Source organism: Moschus berezovskii, chromosome 17 (genome assembly GCF_049115385.1).
Source record: "Moschus berezovskii isolate FMDL1 chromosome 17, NW_MosBer_1.0, whole genome shotgun sequence".
NCBI lineage: Eukaryota > Metazoa > Chordata > Mammalia > Artiodactyla > Moschidae > Moschus > Moschus berezovskii.
The window spans coordinates 36,660,430-36,684,251 of record NC_142476.1 but is presented as its reverse complement, the minus strand read 5'-3'; the positions used below and the strand labels follow the sequence as shown (position 1 = coordinate 36,684,251).

Here is a 23,822-nt window from a genome sequence, read left to right as displayed (position 1 = left end):
TGGAGAAGACTCTTGAGAGTCCCTTGGACTGCAAGGAGATCCAACCAGTCCATTCTAAAGGAGATCAGTCCTGGGTGTTGATTGGAAGGACTGATGTTGAAGCTGAAACTCCAATACTTTGGCCATCTCATGCGACGAGCTTACTCACTGGAAAAGACTCTGATGCTGGGAGGGATTGGGGGGTGGGAGGAGAAGGGGACGACAGAGAATGAGATGGCTGGATGGCATCACCGACTCGATGGACATGAGTTTGAGTGAACTCTGGGAGTTGGTGATGGACAGGGAGGCCTGGCGTGCTGTGATTCATGGGGTCGCAAAGAGTCGGACACGACTGAGCAACTGAACTGAACTGAACTGAATGTGAGTTTCCATGTTACTCTCTCCATACATCGCACCCTTTCCTCTCTCCCTGTGTCCATAATTCTGTTCTCTATGTTTGTGCCTCCATCACTGCTCTGCAAATAATTTCTTTGGTTCCATCTTTCTAGATTCTGTATAATGTGTTCAGTTCAGTTCAGTTCAGTTGCTCAGTCGTGTCCGACTCTTTGTGACCCCATGAATCACAGCACGCCAGGCCTCCCTGTCCATCACCAACTCCCGGAGTTCACTCAAACTCATGTCCATCGAGTCGGTGATGCCATCCAGCCATCTCATTCTCTGTCTTCCTCTTCTCCTGCCCCCAATCCCTCCCAGCATCAGAGTCTTTTCCAGTGAGTCAGCTCGTTGCATGAGGTGGCCAAAGTATTGCAGTTTCAGCTTTAGCATCAGTCCTTCCAATGATAGTTTATGATATTTATCACTCTCTTTCTGACTTACTTCACTCTGTATAATAGGCTCTAGGTTCATTAACCTCATTAGAACTGACTCAAATGTGTTCCTTTTTATGAGTGAGTAATATTCCATTTTGTATATGTACCACAACTTCTTTATCCATTCATCTATTGATGGACATCTAGGTTGCTTCTATTTCTAAGTGCTTTAAAATATAAAGTACTACATAATAGTTTTATCTTTTTAAAAATTTCCCTATATATTTGTAACTGACCAGAGTTTTTAAAGTTTTGATAAATATTTACAGATCACAGGACAATCATAATGTTTCCCATTGTTTATAAGATCACAATGCAGTTTCAGCTTGTATGGTTATTTTTATGGTTTCACACTGCTGTGTATAGTGAGGAATGCCTGTATATCTTTCTCTACCTGATAACTTTGATAAGGGAAAAAATAATTCCAGCAGTTCTTATATAGAAGACTTTTCCAACTATCTTTTTTGCTTTAACTTCTATAAGGTGGCTAGGATTCCAATTTTGTGAAATTAGTTTTTAGAGTTTTTGTGTATTCTAAAAATTATGATTGAATTACAGCTTTTCTTTTTTTTTTTTTTGTAGTTCTGTTTATTCTCTCTGTCATACTGTCACTTTCTCATTTTTAATAGCACAAGTTTAGTCTAGTAAGATATAGTGTTCTTTAACTGATACTGATCAGTTCCTTGCCTCTTTTCCTTTTCTTTCCCTCCTTTCTTTTTATCCATGGTCTCATGGAGATATATAGAATTATGATTTTTATGGACTAAAGTAAAAGAAAAAAGTTTCCTATTGCAGGATATTAACATATAATCCTCCCCCCCACCCCTCCCTTTCTCCATCAATTAAGCCTAAAGCCATACAAGATATGCAGAGTCTTTGGTGTTTGTATGGATGCTTTGGTTGGTTGGTTTAGTCACATACTGGTTTGTGACTGTAGTTTACGAGGCTCCTTCTGTCCATGGGATTTCCCAGGCATAAATACTGGAGTGAGTTGCCATTTCATTCTCCAGGGGATCTTCCCTACTCAGGGATTGAACTCAGGTCTCCTGCATTGACAGACAGATTCCTTACCACTGAGCCACCATGGAAGCCCATATAGATGCTAACTTGGTATTAAACGCTGTTTCAAGCCCTGTTTTGAGTAAAAGACTCGCTGGGCAGTGTGGAAGGTCAAACTTGACTTCTTAATAATACTGGCAGTTATTGTTCAGTCACTCAGTTGTGGCTGACTCTGGGACACCATGGACTGCAGCATACAAGGCTTCCCTGTCCTTCACCATTGCCTGGAGCTTGCTCAAACTCATGTCCATTGAGTTTGCAATGCCATCCAAACATCTCATCCTCTTTCATCCCCTTCTCCTCCTGCCTTCAATCTTTCCCACAGTCAGGATCTTTTCCAATGGGTCAGCTCTTCGCATCAGGTAGCCAAAGTATTGGATCTTCAGCTTCAACACTTCCAATGAATATTCAGGGTCGATTTCCTTTAGGACTGACTGGTTTGATCTCTTTGCTGTCCAAGATTCTCAAGAGTCTTCTCCAACACCACAGTTCAAAAGCATCAATTCTTTGATGCTCAGCTTTTTTTATTGTCCAGCTTTCACATCCAAAAATGGAAAAACCATAGCTTTGACTCTCAGGACCTTTGTAGGCAAAGTGGTGTCACTGCTTTTTAATACTCTGTCTAGGTTTGTCATTGCTTTTCTTCCAAGGAACAAGTGTCTTTTAATTTCATGGCTGTAGTCACCTTCCACAGTGATTTTGGAGCCCACAGAAATAAAGTCTGTGACTGTTTTCATTGTTTCCCCATCTGTTTGCTGTGAAGTGATGGGACTGGATGCTATTATCTTTGTTTTTTGAATGTTGATTTTCAATGTTTTTTGAATGTTGATTTTCAAGCCAGGTTTTCCACTCTCCTCTTTCACCTTCATCAAGAGGCTGTTTAATTCCTCCTTTCTGCCATAATGGTGGTGTCATCTGCATATTGGAGATTATTGATATTTCTCCTGGCAATCTACAGAAATGGTATGGACTTAACAGAAGCAGAAGATATTAAGAAAAAGTGGCAAGGATACACAGAAGAGCTATACAAAAAAACGCCTTCATGACCCAGATAAGTGTGATCACTCACCTAGAGCCAGACATCTTGGAATGTGAAGTCAAGTGGGCCTTAGGAAGCTTCACTATGAACAAAGCTAGTGGAATTCCAGTTGAGCTATTTCAAATCCTAAAAGATGATGCTTTGAAAATGCTGTACTCTAGATGCCAGGAAAATTGGAAAACTCAACAGTGGCCACAGGAGTGGAAAAGGTCACTTTTCATTCCATCCCAAAGAAAGGCAATGCCAAAGAATGCTCAAACTACCGCACAGTTGCACTCATCTCACACACTGGTAAAGTCATGCTGAAAATTCTCTAAGCCAGATTTCAACAGTATGTGAACCGTGAACTTCCAGATATTCAAGCTGGATTTAGAAAAGGCAGAGGAAACAGAGATCAAGTTGCCAACATCCGCTGGATCATTGAGAAAGCAAGAGAGTTCCAGAAAAACATCTACTTCTGCTTTATTGACTATGCCAAAGCCCTTGACTGTGTGGATCACAATAAACTGTGGAAAATTCTGAAAGAGATGGGAATACCCGACCACCTGACCTGCCTCTTGAGAAACCTGTATGCATGTCAGGAAGCAACAGTCAGAACTGTACATGGAACAACAGACTGGTTCCAAATAGGAAAAGGAGTATGTCGAGGCTGTGTATTGTCACCCTGCTTATTTAAGTTATATGCAGAGTTCAGTTCAGTTCAGTCGCTCAGTCGTGTCTGACTCTTTGCGACCCCATGAATCACAGCACGCCAGGCCTCCCTGTCCATCACCAACTCCCGGAGTTTACTCAAACTCATGTCCATCAAATCAGTGATGCCATCCAGCCATCTCATTCTCTGTCACAGAGTACATGCTAAATACCGAGATGGATGAAGCACAATCTGGAATCACGATTGCCAGGAGAAATATTAATAACCTCAGATACGAAGATGACACCACCGTTATGGCATAAAGTGAAGAGGAATTAAGGAACCTCTTGATGAAAGTGAAAGAGGAGAGTGAAAAAGTTGGCTTAAAACTCAACATTCAGAAAACTAAGATCATGGCATCCGGTCCCATCACTTCATGGCAAATGGATGGGGAAACAATGGAAACAGTGACAGAATTTTATTTTGGGGGGCTCCAAAATCACTGCAGATGGTGACTGCAGCCATAAAATTAAAAGACGCTTACTCCTTGGAAAAAAGCTATGAACAACCTAGAAAGCATATTTAAAAGCAGAGACATTGCTTTGCCAACAAAGGTCCATCTAGTCAGTGCTATGTTTTTTCCAGTAGTCATGTATGGATGTTAGAGCTGGACCATAAAGAAAGCTGAGCACTGAAGAATTGATGCTTTTGAACTGTGGTGTTGGAGAAGACTTTTGAGAGTCCCTTGGACTGCAAGGAGATCCAACCTAAAGGAAATCAGTCATGAATATTCATTGCAAGGACTGATGTTGAAGTTGAAACTCCAGTACTTTGACCACCTGATGTGAAGAACGGACTCACTGGAAAAGACCATGATGCTAGAAAAGATTGAAGGTGGGAGGAGAAGAAGTCGACAGAAGATGAGATGGTTGGATGGCATCATTGACTCAATGGACATGAATTTGAGCAAGCTCCGAGAGTTGGTGATGGACAGGGAAGCATGGCGTGCTGCAGTCCATGGCGTCACAAAGAGTCAAACACAACTGAGCATCTGAACTGAACTGAACTGAACCTGGCAATCTTGATTCCAGCTTGTGATTCATTGAGCCCGGTATTTGCATGTTGTAATATGCATATAAGTTAAATAAGCAGGTTCACCATATATAGCCATCACATACCCCTTTCCCAATTTTGAACCAGTCCATTGTTCCATATAATGTATGGCAACTACTCTAGAGTTTGCAGTGTCCTTTCCCTGTGAGTTTTTTTCATTTTAATTGTGTGTTAGCATAGTGAACCAGCAAGCAGGTATATTTGTGTTTCAGAAATGTGGAAAGTGAGGCTTTGAAGTGTGTGACTTGCCCAGGATCACACCAGGAATTTATAATTTTTTTCTGATAGGCAAAAGTGGAGGGGACAGCAGAGGATGAAATGGTTAGATACCATCCTGTACTCAATGGACATGTATTTCAGCAAACCCCAGGAGATCGTGAAGGACAGAAGAGCCTGGCAAGCTGCAGTCCATGGGACTGCAAATAATTGGTCATGACTTAGCAGCTGAACAGCAGCAATGACTGATAGGCCAGAAAGTGACAAATTATAATGTTAAGTGACTATGCAGTTTTGGAGTCAGAGTCATGGCCTAATAGCTGTGTGGTTTGAACAAATCACTTCTGCTTTCTGGAAACCAATTTTATCATTTGTCTTATGGAGATCGTTTTAAAATGTAGATGCAACAATATAGTAAATGTCTGAAAGCATTCAATAAACAGCTGCTATAATATGGTAATTATTAAGATGATAACACCATTATCTTATTCTCAGCAGGTTTGATTTCAAATTTTGGGTCAGTAAATAATGTTGGATGTGCCTTCTCTGTGCTTTCTGAACCTTCTGTACTAATAGCTATCATAGAACTTACCATACAGGTTGTAATTGTCTGTTATTTTCCTCCCATACTAGATTGTGAGCTCCTCGAGAAAAATAGGTGTAATAGCAGTTTGCTTAAAACATTATTTATAGAGTTTAGGGAAGGTTGAATGCTTTGAATTCCCTAGTGAAGCACTTAATATTCACATTAGGTGTTTGTGGTACTAATAATATCTAATTACTGAGATGTTATTCCTAATAGACCCAGCTTGTCTCCATAGGAAACCTGTTGTGCTTTAATGAAATATAATTTTGGAAATGACTATTACAGCTTGATAGAAAACAATTATGCAGTTTCAATGCTGAAAGAATCCTTAGAGTTCATGTGTTGTACCTCCTATTTTGTAGAAGAGGAAGCAGAGGCCCAAGGGGATAGGTGCTTTCACTAAGGTCACACTATTGTCATTTCGTGTTGACAGACAGTGAAGTGGAAGTTGCTTAGTTGTGTCGGACTCTTTGAGACCCCATGGACTATACAGTCTATGGACTTCTTCTGGAGAGAATACTGGAGTGGGTATCTTTTCTTTATCCAGGGGATCTTCCCAACCCAGGGATAGAACTCAGGTCTCCCATGTTGCAGGTGGATTCATTACCAGCTGAGCCACAAGGGAAGCCCAAGGATACTGGAGTGGTTATCCTGTCCCTTCTCCAGGGGCTCTTCCTGACACAGGAATTGAACGGGGGTCTCCTGCATTGCAGGAGGATTCTTTACCAACTGAGCTATCAGGGAAGCCTGGCAAACAGTATAAAACTTTAATTTTTAAAACAAGCAAAAGAAAAGTAGGGACGGTACTTGCTAAACTCTTAGTATTGGTTCCTGAGGGGGCTGAGATTAGAGACGAAGGAGAGATTCCCTACACACTTGGGTATTCTTTAGCTTTTTATAGTGACTGTATGATAGTTTTGTAACTTAAATGAAAGTGAAGGTTGCTCAGTCGTGTCCAACTCTTTGCGACCCCATAGACTATACAGTCCATGGAATTATCCAGGCCAGAATACTGGAGTAGGTAGCCTTTCCCCTCTCCAGGGGATCTTCCCAACCCAGGGATTGAACTGAGGTCTCCCACATTGGAGGCAGATTCTTTACCAGCTGAGCTACAAGGAAAGCCCTTTGTAACTTAAAGACACTATAATTGGGACTTCCTTGGTGGTCCAGTGAGTAAGACTCTCTGCTTCCAATGCAGGGGCCTGGGTTTGTTCCTCATCAAGGAACTAGATCCCACATGCCACAAATAAGATCCGTCGCAACCAAGTAAAAAAAAAAAATAAATAAACCAACCCCAAATCCTATAATAGGAAAAATCATATGTAAAACACCCATGAGAGATGCAGGCTGAAGCAAAATATGTAGAGAATGTGACACACGTTTCGTCCTCATTGACCTGACTTTTTAGTTGGAGAAACTAAATTGTTTTAAATTAATTAATTAATTTTAATTGGAGGATAATTGCTTTACAATATTGTGATGGTTTTTGTCATACATAAACATGAATTGCCTACAGAGATACATGTGTCCCCCAATCTGAACTCTCCTTCCTCCTCCCTCCCCACCCCATCCCTCTGGGTTGTCCCAGAGCACCAGCTTTGGGTGCCCTGCTTCATTCGTCATACTTGCACTAATCATCTGTTTTACATATGGTAATGTACATGTTTCAATGCTATTCTCTCAAATCATCCCACCCTTGCCTTCTCCCACTGAGTATAAAAGTCTGTTCTTTACATATGTGTCTCCTTTGCTGCCCCGCCTGTAGGATTGTTGTTACTGTCTTTCTAAATTCCGTCAGTTCAGTTCAGTTGCTTAGTCGTGTCTGATTCTTTGTGACCCTGGACTGCAGCACGCCAGGCTTCCCTGTGTGTCTCCAACTCCCTGAGCTTGCTCAGACTTCATTTCCATTGAGTCAGTGATGCCATCCAACCATCTCATCCTCTGTTTTCCCCTTCTCCTCCTGCCTTCAGTCTTTATCAGCATCAGGGTCTTTTCCAGTGACTCAATTCTTTGCATCAGGTGGCCAGAGAATTGGAGTTTCAAATTCAGCATCAGTCCTTCCAATGAATATTCAGGACTAATTTCCTTTAGGATGGACTAGTTGGATCTCTTTGCAGTCAAAGGGGCTCTCAAGAGCCTTCTTCAACACCACCGTTACAAAAGCATCAATTCTTTTGTGCTAAGCTTTCTTTATAGTCCAACTCTCACATCCACACATGACTACTGGAAAAAACCATTTCATATACATGCATTAATATACAGTATTTGTCTTTCTCTTTCTGATTCACTTTGCTCTGTATAATAGGCACCAGTTTCATCCACCTCATTAGAACTGACTCAAATGGATGCCTTTTTATAGCTGCGGAATATTCCATTGTGCATTTGTACCACAACTTCTTTATCCACTTGTCTGCTGATGGACATTTAGGTTACTTCCGTGTCCTAGCTATTGTGAATAGTGCTGCAGTGAACATTGGGGTGCATTTGTCTCCTTCATTTCTGGTTTCCCCAGGGTGTATGCCCAGCAGTGGGATTGCTGGGTTGTGTGGCAATTCTATTCTCAGTTTTTTAAGGAATCTCCACACTGTTTTCCATAGTTATAAAGAATTTAAGGCACAATTAGAAATAGTACAATGAAGTGCGTGCTTAATTAATATTTAGTTTGTATAGACAGTGTTTGTTATGTGAGTTCAAAGACAGTTCATATCAATGTATAGGAATCATTATAATTGTGAGTATTAGGTTATAATTATCTCTAGTTGATTATATTTTGCTCACTGCTATAATAGTATGTTTGGAAGTTTCTTTATTATATACTTGATCATTTTTACATGACTTCTGGAAGGTATCCTCAAGTATTTACAGGAAGTAAATACTGTTTTACCATTTACTAAGCTCATATTTGCATAGGGCCACTCTCTTGTCTTGTTTATGGAGGGAAAAACTCTGCCTTTGGAAAAGTAAACCTTTGGAAAACAAGGATCAGATTTAGTATTGACTGCTCAGCTGCCATTATTTTGAAATTTAAAAAATCTTATATTTAGTTTGTTTATTTTCTTTACTCCTTTTATAAAATGCTCCGTAGCATATTTTTAACATTTAGAAAGCTGTAGTAAAAACTACTCTCTTCTAATAAGTGTGGGTATACATTGTTGCAGAGAGAGGTACACTGTAGATAGATCACATTGCCTCTTGAGTACAAGAGGTATGTAATAGCCATATGAGTTTAAGTAAATTAACTTTTTTGGAGTTTACATTTCCTAACAATAAAGAAAAAATAATAGTATCATAACAAATATAGAGAAATGTTAGGTTTAACTGAATTTAGAGTTGATGAAAACCCTTTGCAAATAAAGTGGTAGTGTTAATTGGATTCCTAAAACTTCCCTAGCATCAGGAGACACAGAATAAGTAGTTACTAATATATTATGTGCTGGATAGTATCTTCAGTAGTATAATAGCATTTTTTAATAATGAGTTTCACATAACTTTTGTTTTTCAAACTGAAGATATAGTATTGATAGTCTACTCGGTGAACATGACTGTTGAGGGTCAGGTGATTGATTGTATTAATGTGGCTTGATGCAGAGAGAGTACGGTGTTTTATTCTAATTTTTTTTAAGTTTTCTTACTTTTAATTTAATTAGGTTAGTTGATCAGTATGTTTGGAGTAACTCTAAGGCAAACAATCTCTAATTTTTACCTAGAAATTAGTTCATGTCTCAGTACTGTATTTTGTTTCAGTTAACAATTTGTGGCTATTTTTATCACAATTTCTGCTCATTGGTAATCTTTCAGAAGCAGAAATAGAGATCTGGGAATTTAAATAATTTATTTCTGTGTCATTTTATTATGTATCTTGATGGATTCTTATTTGTGATGTTTCTCTAAAAAATGTTATTTGTAAGTATAGAGCTAGACAGATTGTATAGCTACTATTAAAAGGCTTTTGTTCACTGGGCTTCTGTATATTCTTGATACCTCATTTCTTCTTTTTTTCCTCCCAATATTTTCAGATGTTTTGGAATGTTATTAAGCCCAGGTCGAAACGTGAAGAACAGTGACATGCATTTACTGGATATGGTAATGAAAATCTTTAGCACCTTAACCAAGTATAGATGATAGTTATTTTATGTTTTTAAAGTATTTTCTATTTTGAAATCTTGTCATTTTGTCAAAATTACTTCTAACTTTCAGCTGTGTGATAGTAGTCATTTAATTTGGAGCCCCATACTTAAAATTTCTAATGAGGGAGAAACTTAGGAGTTAAAAATTTTTGTAGAAAGAATCATATGCAAGTTGAAAGCAGATAAAAGGATAGTGTTACGACAAAGTTCATCTACACATCTGTTTGACTTCTTCGGAAAATATCCTTTCTTTGAGCCAAAAATAACAAGTACATGATTCTAACAGGCATGTCCAAAGTGGATATGGTTCCTTTCATTTATTTTAATGCAGTGTTATTGATATTAGTTTGAATATTTGATGGATGCATTTGTTTTCTTTAAAGCATTTCCCTTTCTGAATTTTTCCTTCTTGATTACCTTTCATTAGCAAAGTATATTTACTGTGGGAGTGGTATTCATTTTAGGAATGCCCTTGAAGGTTAATATATATTTCAGAGTTGGTTTTTGTTGGAAAAATGGCACACCATCTTAACTTTTAAACAGAAATACCTGTTAATAGTGCAGTTAATGAAAACATCCAGTTTATGGTTTAGAAATGTTATAAGAAATAGTTATTTTAGTATAAGTATATAAAGTTCTTTACTTAAATGAGATTTTTTTTTTTTTTGGGTAGCACTATATGTTCTCCTTTCAGCTGTATTTTGCAAATGTCATTTAAATATCACAAATTATATCAACTTTTTCTTTATTTCATGATAATTGACTTTTTAGTGGTAGTAGGATGGGTTTATTCAGCGTTTTTGAGCACCTAATTGTATGCCAAGTATTGTGTGAAGTGCGGGCATTATAGATATGGTAATGAAGTTCTAACATCTTTGGGTTCATTATCTTGGGATGGAAACAGATCTTTAAACCTGTAATGATATCATTGGGTTAAATGCTCTCATAGAGTTGGTGCAGTGAGCCACAGAAGTAGCGAGGAAGCATTGCTTGGGTAGGTGGGGGGGGACAACCAGTTACATTAAATGTGAGAACAGATTAGCTATTGGTTCATCTCTCTTCCATCGATTTTTACAGCATATCAGTAATACAAGTGGTTTTGCTTAAGGCAAGACATAGCGTTTTGGAGCCCTGAAAATTCTGTGAGGAGGTAGTTTTCAAGGACATTACTTATCAGCTCCTAGATCCTAATTAGTAAAGATCTTGCAGAGTTTAAAAGATTAATATGAATCACTGGCAGAGATTTAGAGACCTGGCGTGAGCTTCTGATCCCCCCTCACTTGTAGTGCATCCCTCCACCTTGAAGAGTCCATACTGAAATCAAAGGCTTGTCAGCACTGAAGCTCCTGGAGGGGGCAGTGGGCTTACCAGTGCAACAAATAGGTGATCAAATTGGAGGGCTTGTATGTACAATTATCAGCAGTTGTGATTTGTTGTTACCCAATGCTATTAATCTTCATGGTATCTTAATACACAGTTATTGAGGTTTAACCAGACTACATCTAATAAAAATGAACTCATTACCTTACATTGAAGACTATGGGACAGTTGTGGTTATTACAGGTTACACCTTTGTAATCACCTGAAATCATATTCCTTGTAACTTTGCCTGATGTGTCTTAGTTCTGCCCTCTAGAGCAAGATATTGATACTTCTATGACATATCCAAATACGTAAACTCTTTGAAAACAGATTTCCCCTTGCACTGTATTCTGACAAACTTTGAAAAAGGGTACAATTGAACTTCAGAACTTATGAGGTTTTTCTGTTTCACTTGAATAATTTTTGAGCAGTGACTACTTTGTTCCCTGGATGCTAAATGAGCAGGATAAGCTGAGACTTTTCTATACATTTATAAATTTTGTTTAATATAAAATGTACATGAAAAAGAAAGCTATATTTATTAAAAAAGTATATTTTTAGTCAGCTGAATTACTTATATATATTATACATAGTATATAAACAGAAGCACATATAAATAAAATTAATTAAGTTCTTTTGGCGGGGGGTGCAGATAATGGACTGAATTTTCTCCTAGTAGTGAGAATAGTTTTGAAGATACTTGTAGTGTAGGAATAAGGAAATGAGAACTTTTGATTTACAACCATTGATACCTTGGAAAAGCTGAACAGGAAAGTACCAAAAAGAGGGGAAAACTGAGTAGAGTCAGATTTCATGGAATTGGAGCACAACTTATAATCCTAGAGATACCTCAGAAAGTTTGTGAAAGAAGTTAAAGAAAGTGAAGTTGCTCGGTCGAGTCTGACTCTTTGGAACCCCATGGACTGTAGCCCACCAGGCTCCTCCGTCCATGGAATTTTCTAGGCAAGAGTACTGGAGTGGGTTGCCATTTCCTTCTCCAGGGGATCGTCCCAACCCAGGGATTGAACCCGAGTCTCCTGCGTTGTAGGTAGACGCTTTTACCATGTGAGCCACCAGGGAAGTCCAGAAAGTTTGTAGATCTTCATAATTAACTATTTATTGAGACACTCGGCAAGTAGTTGGACTCACAGAGATAAAATTTACATTGTAATCTAAAACCCTTATAAATGTTAAAAAAGCTGAAGTAAGGGACTTCCCTGGTGGTCCAGTGGCTAAGACTCTACACTCCCAATGCAGGGGGCCTGGGTTCAATCCCTGGACAAGGAGCTAGATCCCACATGTAGCAACTAAAAAACCCAGTGCAGCCAAATTAAAATAAATGATTAAAAAAAAAGGCTAAAGTAAAATTTTTATGAAATAATTCTTAAATTATGAAATTTAAATAGTGAGATTTATGAAACAATTCATGTTTGATGAAATCTGTTATTTTTTTCTTCTACTTGGTTAAAAAGTCGGATCATAATCCACTAACTTGATTTTATGATCCACAAATGGGTCACAAAGTGCTGTTTGGAAATCGTTAGCCTGTCAACTCTGTAAAGTCAGGACCATTCTCTTGTTTTCTTTGCCGGATACCCACAGACATAGAGCGTGACTCATAGTAGGCTCATATTTGCTTAAGGAATGAATGGATTAGCGAGAACTTATGTTTCTTTCTCTCTTTGTGTGTTATCTCCTCCTCCTGACAACATCTGTGTGCTTTACCCTGCTGTTCCTACTTGACCTCATAGCTTCAGCTTACTCATAGCTTGACAGTAGCTCTTTCATGGCTTTGTATGTGATTCTTCAGCTTATGTTCCATTGTGAGGTGCCATATTCTTTTTATATTTCTTGGTTTATTTTCTTAAGAGGAGGGCATCTGGTGGTTCCAGCCTGGCCTCTCTGGGGCAGAGGTGTTTGTTGTCCAGATGTCCTTTCCCTGATGTCCCTGATCTTGTCAGCCTTCTTGGGGGAGGGAAGGCCTGCAGAGGAGCTGGGAAAGAACTCTAGAGCAAAGATTGTGAAAGTCTCTACATAAGGGCATGGGAGCAAGCCAGGCTATGTAATAGAAATATCTAGTACAATAACAGAAATGACTCAAGAAGAAACTTTTACTGAAGGCTTTTAATGTATGAGACATATTTTTGTGGTTGTGAAGACTGAAAAGAAATAAAAATATCTTTGATTTGGTTAGGCTGTTTTGCTTACAGGGAACAAAGATTCACTTAGAGCACCTGAAGAACAAAAGAGGTTATTGATCTTGATGAAATTAGACCTGAACCTGAACAGTGGTCTCTGTCTGATCTCTTCCTATCTGCCTCCCCTCCCGGCATGGGCTTGCTCTTTCAGTGAGCCTCTTTCTTAGGAGCTGCCCCTGTTCCCGCAGCCTCGGGTGCTCTGCTCCCTTTTCTCTTTCTGCACCTCCTTCTCTCTCCCCTCCCTCCCTCCGTTGCCGACCTCTTTCCTTCCCCTCTCCTCCCCTTTTCCCTCCTTGCCCTTTCTCTCCCTCCCTGTCTCTTCGCTGCCCTTCTCTCTGGTTCCCCAGTCTCTCTGCCCCTTCAACTCACCTCCTTTGTATGTGCCTTTGTTTTTTGACTACATGATTCATTATTTTTAAGGATTTTTTTGTGTGTTTGTTTTCTCTGTTTCTTGCTTAACACTTGAGCAGTTTCCTAATACTCTGCTGTTCTTTATGTATTTTCCCCTCCCTTAAATTCAGTTATAACTTCATTTTGCATGTGGTCTGTCATTTTTGTATCAAAACCTTTCAGCCCCACTGCTGACTGCCCACTTTCCTTGGTATTTGTTAACTGAAAGAAAGAATTTGATTGGTGTAGCTCATTTTTTGGACTCAAGCATAGCATAAGCTCTTGTCCAGAAATGAACTGTATATTTTGGGGTCAGGTGCTCATTCTTGCTCTGAATGGGGGTCTAATTAGACAATAGAGAGAGAGGATAGGCACATGGAAGGGAGGGAGGGAGATAGGGAAAGAGAATGAATATGAATATGTAAGTGCGTTGGAGGTACAGAGTGGATTTCCTTTACATGGTCTTGAGTGTTTTTGCCCTCTGCTTTACAGTCTGATCAGTGAACTGCCACCAGTACACTAGAAAAATGTACATAGTAATTACCAAATGACTGAAATAGTTTCATAAGGATTCAGAGAAGCATCTGTGTGTGGGAAATACTGAAAAAAAAAACAAACACCTTTTTTGTTTTTTAGCCTGACATGTTTAGCGCTCTCCATTCATAATATGAAGAAATTGGTACAGAAAATTGAAAATATTGTAGATAAGAATACTCTTTTGCAAATGTTTTTATTTGTATACTGTGTGCATTTCTCCCATTTCCCCCACACAGCATACACACATACATATACACAACTGAATGTGACCTTGCTTTCACTATAGAAGTTTCTACTTTAGTGAGAGTTAAGAGCTGGCTTGGTAAAAGTCTTAAGGGGTGGAGGAAGTGAAGAGGAAGAAGAGAAGAGAAGGAGAGAATGGAAGAAGGAGAATAAATATAAGGGTAGAGGAAGATAGTTAACAACCTTGGGTATAGGTAGAAACCAGTATTAGTCTTCTAATATTGATTTATGATTGTAAGAAAGTGTCCATATATCTGGCATATAGACAGTAGAAAAGTATTAACTTTAAAGGTGTTAATTGTGACAAAGGAAACTAGTTATTTTAAGAATATATTAAAAATTAGAACATTAGAAGAAAAATTTTAATATTTTCCTGTGATTAGCTTAATTCTTACTTCATATATCCTTGTATGTCTGGGTATGTGAGATTTTGACAACCAGCCTAAGATAAAGTTATATATAACTTCATACCAATACTATGTTTTTGTGAGTCAGCATCTAAGGGCATACCTTTTATCCTAGAGTATGTGTCTCTAAATAGAAATGCTGGAGAAAGCTGCAGGAGAATTTAATATTTAAAGAAATGCTTCTGTAGAGTGAAAAAAATTTACCAAGAAAATAAATGCCCCCAGTGTAAATTCAGATTTCATTAATTGGATTGCTTAAAGTAATACATACTTATAAGTTAAAATGATGATTTTTGGGGTATAAATATTCTCAGTGATTTCTGTTTGAAATGTCATAGGAATCCATGGGAAAGAGCTGTGATGGGAGAGCTTATGTTATCACTGGCATGTGGAACCCCAATGCACCAATATTTCTGGCACTTAATGAAGAAACCCCAAAAGGTGACTTTTCCTAAAAGATTACTCAATATTTATTATAAAATTTGCACTATGGACAATATTGTTTTACCGTGTTTAAAAAATATTCTGGTACTTATTTTGAATGAAGTTATTCTTCTTTTCATACTTTATGTATCAATGGGGATAACCTCTACTATTCAGAAGAAAGCCCTCCAAGGATATATGGATTAATTTTATTACATTATTTAGGAAAGTATTTGGGCTTAGTGTTTCATGTGTCATAATAGGGTTGTTTTATTTGTAGGGGAAAAGACAGAATGTGAAAGAAATGATGAAAGAAAATTCTGGAATTTTTACATATCTTTGATATCTATTTTAACTTTTTTCTTTGTATTACAGATTACTTATATATATATATATATATAAAATTTACTAATTGTTAATTCCAGTCTTTTTACCTTTGGGAATTTAGTAATGTATATTTAAGATTTCATTTGTGGCAAATACTTTTGTTCAGGTTCTTTATTTTTTCATTTTGTTTAATATGTCTAGTGTTGAATAGAATTTATAGATGATAAATAGGCTCATTTTTCATTTTTCTCATTGTTTTTATATTTAGTCCTACTTTATCTAGATATCTGTTCATTGCCCATGTGGTTTTTTGTTGTTTTCTTCTCTACTGTCTGCCTTTAAACTAAAATTTAGTTTCATCTCATGAAATTATAGTGAAAGTTGTTCAGTCGTGTCTGACTCTTTGAGATCCCATGGACTATACTATCTGTGGAATTCTCCAAGCCAGAATACTGGAGTGGGTAGCCATTCCCTTCTCCAGGGGATCTTTCCAACCCAGGGATTGAACCCAGGTCTCCTGCATTGCAGGCAGATTCTTTACCAGCTGAGCCACCAGGGAAGCCCAAGAATACTAGAGTGGGTAGCTTATCTTTCTCCATAGGATCTTCCCGACCCTGGAGTTGAACCAGGGTCTCCTGCATTGCAGGTGGATTCTTTACCAACTGAGCTACCAGGGAAGCCCCTCATGAGTTATAATCTTCTACTAAATCTTTACTGTGATTCAACACAATATTTTATATTGAGAAAATATGGATCAGTTTGCTTGATCTTTAGTTTTATATTATTTACTTTATATCCACAATAGACTTTTGGTTAAAGACAGGAGCATTAGTGAATATGGATATGGAAAGATATTAATGAAGAACAGTAATGATAATTATTCTTGAATTTAACAGGAGTATTTACCACTTCCATAAATTGCATGCATTTGATCACACATCAAGCTATTTCAAAATGAGGGCTAAAAAGAGAAAAATAATGATGATTATGTAAAATTTAGGTTTTCATATATTAGGAATAAATAATCTTTATACCCACAGTTTGTTATTTCTGGATACAGACTTGTGAATACCAGTCTATAAACTTCTTCCTTTTAATCATTCAAAAAATCAACATGAAAATGGAAAAAATAAGCCAGCTGATAATTTTGAAGAATAAAATACAGAAATTTCAAGCAATAACTTATAAAAGCAGTTTTTATCTGTTTTTAATGTAATACATAGTTCATTTTCATTTTGTATTTTAACACCTATTTGGTTGTCAATTAAAAATACTATATTTAAAAATTTATTTGTTCAGTTAAATTATATATTCTGTATCAAAATAACATCCTGATACAATGTTGAGAGAATCCCACTTTCTCTTGACTTGGCATATAGAATGCTTGCATTTAGTACAAATGTAATACATCTTTTATTGAGTTTGTTTATATTAATAAAAGTATAGTTGATGATTTTAAATGTTGTATAATGGTTAAAAAGAAACTGTTGAAGGTTTCTTCTAATGGTAGGCTTGATTATTTGAACTTTCTTTTTAACGAGAACTGAAAATTGCAGATGAAATTAAATTTTAAAAGTTATTTAAAAGTAAATAATGCAGTTATATGGAATAATGAAGCCACAGATTCAAAAAGCCCAATGAATTTCAAAAGGGTAAATCAAGTCCATATCAGCCTATCATCAGTTCAGTTCAGTCGCTCAGTTGTGTCTGACTCTTTGCGACCCCATGGACTGCAGCACATCAGGCTTCCCTTTCTGTCACCAACTCCCAGTTGTCCATGAACCTATCTTAGTGAAACTAAAGAAAACCAACAGACACTGGCCTAGAAGATTCTAGATTAAAATTTAAAGGAGGCTGTAGCAAGTAAGCGTTTTAAATGGTAGGTGAAATATTCACTTATAATAGTATACTGTTGTTTAAAAAAGCACTTGCCAGGACTCTGATATATATATATTTATAGTATGTGTTAAGGCGCAAAGTTGTGTCCAACTCTTTGCGACCCTGTGAACTGTAGCCTGCCCGGCTCCTCTGTCCATGGGATTTCCCAGGCAAGAATGCTGGAGTATATTTATAGTGTGTGTGTGTGTGTGTATATATATATATATATATATATAGTGTATATATAGAGTATTTTCTATGCTATATCTAGAGTATGGGCTTTCCTTGTGGCTCAGCTGGTAAAGAATCCGCTTCCAATGCCAGAGACCTGGGTTTGATCCCTGCGTTGGGAAGATCTCCTGGAGAAGTGGAAGGCTACCCACTCCAGTATTCTGGCCTGGAGAAAGTCCATGGGGTTGCAAAGAGTCAGACACGATTTGAGAGACTTTCACCATATATAGAGTATATATTTGAAAATTGCATATATTTGTAGTGTATATATACTATAAATAGTATATGTATATTTGTAATATATTTATAGTATGTATAAATATACTGTGTGTATACATGGAGTATATACAAAGAGAATATTTTATATGTTATGTATGCAGAGAGTATATATATGTGAAAATTACACAGAGCTATTTAATTAGAGCTTTGGTCAGTGATTTTCCTGAGGGTTAATATATATTTTGGACATTGTTGGTACTAACAAATCCCCAGAGACTTCCCTTAAAGCATACAACATTGAGAGAATCATTTTAATAAAAATTTTCCAAGAAAATTGAACAAAGTGAAGGTTTGAGTGTCTCTTCTGATTTGATATTCCTTCCCATGCAACTCATCAAGCAAACCTAATAATTTCTAGTATCTTTTTTTTATAGAATGAAAGGGCAAATTTTTGTGATTTTCTATTTCTAGTGTTTTTTGTTTGTTTGTTTGTTTTGTGGGGGGGCAACCTGAAAGATAATATTACTGTGAAACACATTCGGAATTTTTATTTTTTTATCTTAAGGGCCTGATTTTGGGAAGGAAAAATTAAAATTGTATGAGAAGATTTAGTCTTTTCATTAAAGATGGGATTAGGAGAATTGAGAAATGTACTTGGGAAACTTGATCACTTTGTCAATCTATGTGTCAGTAAAACACTTAAACATAGAGGGTAACATGAGTATAAAGAACCTAAGTTCTTTAACTTTGTTTTCTCAGTCAAATAGTAATATAACTAGCATAAAACACAGAACATTTCTCCTGCAGATAAACGAGTATACATGACCGTGGCAGTCGATATGGTCGTCACAGAGGTGGTGGAGCCAGTCCGCTTTCTCCTGGAGACAGTAGTACGTGTATACCCTGCAAATGAGCGATTTTGGTATTTCAGCAGAAAAACTTTCACGGAGACTTTCTTCATGAGGTTGAAACAGGTAGGAGATTTTTGTTCTTTTCATATATTGTTTTCTACTATTTTTTCTTTAATGCCAGTGTAATTCCTTAAATAGCGATAAAAAGCAATAAAATTCTTCAGATAACCAGATTATATATAGAGTTAACAATAGAGTATTTGTAAAATGCATATGTTAAGATTCAGTTCAGTCGCTCTGTAGTGTCCAACTATTGGTGACCCCATGGACTGCAGTATGCCAGGCCTTCCTGTCCATCACCAACTCCCGAAACTTTCTCAAATTCATGTGCATCCAATTGGTGCTGCCATCCAACCATCTCATACTCTGTTGTCCCCTTCTCCTGCTGCTTTCGATCTTTCCCAGCATCAGTGTCTTTTCCAGTGAGTCAGTTTTTTGCATCAGGTGGCCAGAGTACTGGAGCTTCAGCTTCAGTCCTTCCAGTGAATATGTAAGATTAATGTCACTGAAAAAAACAGCTAGTAAAATTATATAGAAATTTGTTTTAGAAACCTGTAATGGTACCTGTAAAGTATCAACATACTTAATAGAAATATTAAATCTACATCGAAAACTTTTCTTTTATATATGATTCAGTTCAGTCGCTCAGTCGTGTCAGACTCTTTGCGACCCCATGAATCACAGCACGCCAGGCCTTCCTGTCCATCACCCACTCCCGGAGTTCACCCAAACTCATGTCCATCGAGTTGGTGATGCCATCCAACCATCTCATCCTTGGTCGTCCCCTTCTCCTCCTGCCCTCAGTCTTTCCCAGCATCAGGGTCTTTTCATAGCTCTTCGCATGGCCGAAGTATTGGAGTTTCAGTTTCAACATCAGTCCTTCCCATGAACACCCAGGACTGATCTCCTTTAGGATGGACTGGTTGGATCTTCTTGCAGTCCAAGGGACTCTCAAGAGTCTTCTCCAACACCACAGTTCAAAAGCATCAATTCTTCAGTACTCAGTTTTCTTTATAGTCCAAATCTCACATCCATACATGACCACGGGAAAAACCATAGCCTTGACTAGACAGACCTTTGTTTGCAAAGTAATGTCTCTGCTTTTGAATATGCTGTCTAGGTTGGTCATAACTTTCCTTCCAAAGAGTAAGCGTCTTTTAATTTTATGGCTGCAATCACCATCTGCAGTGATTTTGGAGCCCCCAAAAATAAAGTCTGACACTGTTTCCCTATCAATTTGCCATGAAGTGATGGGACTGGATGCCATAATCTTAGCTTTCTGAATGTTGAGCTTCAAGCCAACTTTTTCACTCTCCTCTTTCACTTTCATCAAGAGGCTTTTTAGTTCCTCTTCACTTTCTGCCATAAGAGTGGTGTCATCTGCATATCTGAGGTTATTGATATTTCTCCCTGCAATCTTGATACCAACTTGTGCTTCCTCCAGCCCAGCGTTCCCCAGGATGTACTCTGCATGTAAGTTAAATAAGCAGGGTGACAATATACAGCCTTGGCATGCTCCTTTTCCTGTTTGGAACCAGTCTGTTGTTCCATGTCTAGTTCTAACTGTTCCTTCCTGACCTGCATATAGGTTTCTCAAGAGGCAGGTCAGGTGGTCTGGTATTCCCATCTCTTGAAGAATTTTCCACAGTTTATTGTGATCCACACAGTCAAAGGCATATAAAACCAAATAGAAAGAGCACAGAAATATATTTTTAGAAAGTAATAGTGAAAAAGTTTCCAAGTAATAACTGATTGCTATAGTTCTTTTTATCTATATAATATTATATGAATGTGTTGTTTGACTTATCAGTAAGGATATACAATTATTTTTGGAGAAGGAAATGGCAGCCCACTCCAGGGTTCTTGCCTGGAGAATCCCAGGTACAGGGAGCCTGGTGGGCTGCTGTCTGTGGGGTCGCACAGAGTCAGACACGACTGAGGTGACTTAACAGCAGCAGCATACAGTTGTTTTAATATTAGATGAACAAAATTAGGGTTTCTGTGAAATTCTTAAGTTCTTAAGCAGTGTTAGTATGTAAAACAGACTTTTTGTAAATGAAGGAAGAAGGTTACTGTGGAAAATAATTTGAATTCTAACAGTATCCATTGTATGAAATCAGAATGAAATATTCTGTTTGAGTGATAGGAGTTTCTCATATCCTGTTTAGTGTTTCCTCTCTCCCAAATTTAAAAATGTTTGTTGCTTCATATACTATAATATGCAAAAAGGAATGTAAAAGCAAGCTCAGTGCAGTGAACAAATATAGAAACCACTTAACCATTTTCATATTACAGAAACTTATCATTGCTCAGTTAGGCTTCATATGCTATACACATACATCTAATTATGTAAATATGTAAATTCCAGTACTCTTGTTTATCTTACAAGAGTACTTGAATTTATGTTTACATAAATGTAACGAATATATGAGTGGATTTTTAAGTGTTATTTTTATATTTTTTTAAATTGTTGATATTGAGTGACTGAGTGGTAAGTACCATAAAGTGAAGTGAAGTTGCTCAGTCGTGTCCGACTCTTTGCGACCCCGTGGACTGTAGCCCACCAGGCTCCTCTGTCCATGGGATTCTCCAGGCAAGAATACTGGAGTGGATTGCCATTTCCTTCTCCAGGGGATCTTCCCAACCCAGGGATTGAACCCAGGTCTCCCGCATTGCAGGCAGATGCTTTAACCTCTGAGCCACTAAGTACCATAAGATTTCTTAGAATTAGAAAAATACTATTTGAGGGAAAAAAACTATTTGATGTCATTTCATGTGAAGTAAAAAGATTAAATTAGACTCACTTGTAGTACTCAGCTCCATTAAATGTGAAACTGATTTAAATTAATGTAAAATAAGAAGATGGTTTCTAACTTTGTACTCAGTCGCTCAATTGTGTCTTATTTTTTGCGACTGCATGGACTGTAGCCGGACAGACTTCTCTGTCCGTGGCATTTCCTACTCCAGGGGATGCCATTTCCTACTCCAGGGGATCTTCCCAACCCAGGGATCGAATCCATGTCTCTTACATTGGGAGGCAGATTCTTTACCACTGCACTACTTTGGAAGCCCTTCTAACTCTGAAAAGTGAAAGAAAGTGAAAGCGTTAGTTGCTCAGTTGTTGTCTGACTCTTTGCGACTCCATGGAGTGTAGCCCACCAGGCTCCTCTGTCCCTGGAATTCTCCAGGCAAGAATACTGGAGCGGGTTGCCATGCCTTTCTCCAGGGGATCTTCCTGATCCAGGGGTCAAACCCAGGTCTCCTGAGTTGCAGGCAGATTCTGACCAGTGGTATAATTTAATTTCTTTAGAAGATGCTATGTTTCTCTGTTTATTATGATTTTTATTTCCTCTTGAGTCATTTTTTGGTGATCCTTGTCTTTCAAGGAATTTATTGCTTAAAATATTCCCTTTTTATTTTTAATGTCTTTAAATCTCTATGATCTACTTTTATTTTTGATACTGGTAATTTATATATTCTCCCTTGTATGTTTTTTAATCAGCCTAGCTTGAAGTATATTGATTTTATTGATTTTCATTCTTCCACATAGAACCAAATTTGGGGCACATTCATTTCTCTATTGTTTCTCTGTTTTTTTCTTCTGTTGATTCCTTTTGTTGTCATTTTTATTTCCTTTTTTTGTTCTTTGGATTTAACTTGTTTGTCTAGTTTCTTCATTTGAAGATTTTTGAAAACATTTTTGTACTAATATCTTTTTCCCCTCAAATCTTTTAATTTTTAAGATTGTAATTACCCTCTAACTTCTGCTTTAGCTATACCCATAAAAATTTGATCTTTTGTGTGCTCATAAATTTGAAATGTGTATTCTGATTTCCCATGTTATTTCTTTTGTGACATGTGAGTTCTTCAGAAATATGTTGTTTAATTTCCAGATATAGGCAACATTTTTAGATATCTTTCTTAATCTGATTTTTAATTTCATTTTGAACAGAGAGCATTCTCTGAGATTTGAACCTTTTTAAGTTGTTGAGACTTACTTACCCAAGACTTGGCCTATTTTGGTGAATATTCCAAGAGTACTTGTAAGGAATATGTATTCTGCATTTGTTAGATGGAGTATTCTACAAATGTCAACTGTGTTCTTTGATGAGGTTTTTCTGTGTTTTCTACTCAGTATTCTGTATATTCAAGGAGATCTCTCCATTCTTGTTGGAAACAACAATAGCACCTTCTCTGACTGTTACTATGAGCAATAGTAATGATAGCAGCCATCATGTAAAGAGAGTGTGCTGCGTGGTGTACCTCCTCAGTGCAGCTCTGTTGAGATGTAGTGTAGTGTTAGTTGCTCAGTTGTGTCCGACTCTTTGCGACCCCATGGACTGCAGCCCACCACTTTTGAGGTGTAAGTAGCTTTATTAACCCCATTTTTTAGATAAACTATTAGCCACAGGAGCGTTGTTATTAGGTGATAGATCAGGAATTAAGCCTAAGCAGTTTGCCCTAAAACTTGTCCTTCTGAAATATTTATGAGAAATGAAAAATATGTTAGCTGTAACACTAAAACTAGTATTTTTTTCCTGCAAAACTTTCCATATGAGCTCTGATCATTTTTGTTGTATTTCACTGTCTTTCTTTGTATCATCTTTGTTGACATCACTGATTATATTAGGTATATAGTATATGAAGACGTTATAAGAAAATGTTCGTATTTGTAACATTGGAAACCTTGGAAGTGCAGCGACTGATTCCTTTTCTAAGAAAATAGACTCTTAGCTGCTGAAACTTCGTTTTGTATAATGCTGATCTGAGAAGAGCATTCTGCTTACATGGAATCACTTGAAAATGACTTGCCAGAAAGATCCCTTGCTCTAAAAGCCTTTTTATTGCTAATGAATATCCCATACTTTACTATCGGATGCTTATTCCACTGTCTTAAAGCTTTGCTGCCTGTTACCAGGAAATAGACCTAATAACTTTTACCAGTCTTATTGACCTCATTGTTAATGAGTTTAATAAGATGCTCTCCTTCAGCTAGGTTTTAGTAGGGGTCAAGATCCAGAAATCAAGAGGGCATTCATGCTTGATATGAAGTGTTAATAAACTTAGAGGGTCAAAGGCCTGTATCATAATAAGTAAAATTAGTTTGCTGAGACAC

At 37.4% G+C, this 23,822-nt stretch overlaps 1 protein-coding gene across 1 annotated transcript in view; it reads left to right on the top strand.

Moving 5' to 3' along the window:
• The window catches only part of RABGAP1L (RAB GTPase activating protein 1 like), a 729,399-nt gene that overhangs the window by 120,977 nt on the left and 584,600 nt on the right, over positions 1 to 23,822 (top strand). The window contains exons 8-10 of the mRNA XM_055419205.2: positions 9,470 to 9,536; positions 15,056 to 15,158; positions 18,603 to 18,769. Of these exons, the coding sequence (XP_055275180.1) occupies positions 9,470 to 9,536; positions 15,056 to 15,158; positions 18,603 to 18,769 (337 nt within the window). The remainder of the gene's footprint in view (positions 1 to 9,469; positions 9,537 to 15,055; positions 15,159 to 18,602; positions 18,770 to 23,822) is intronic.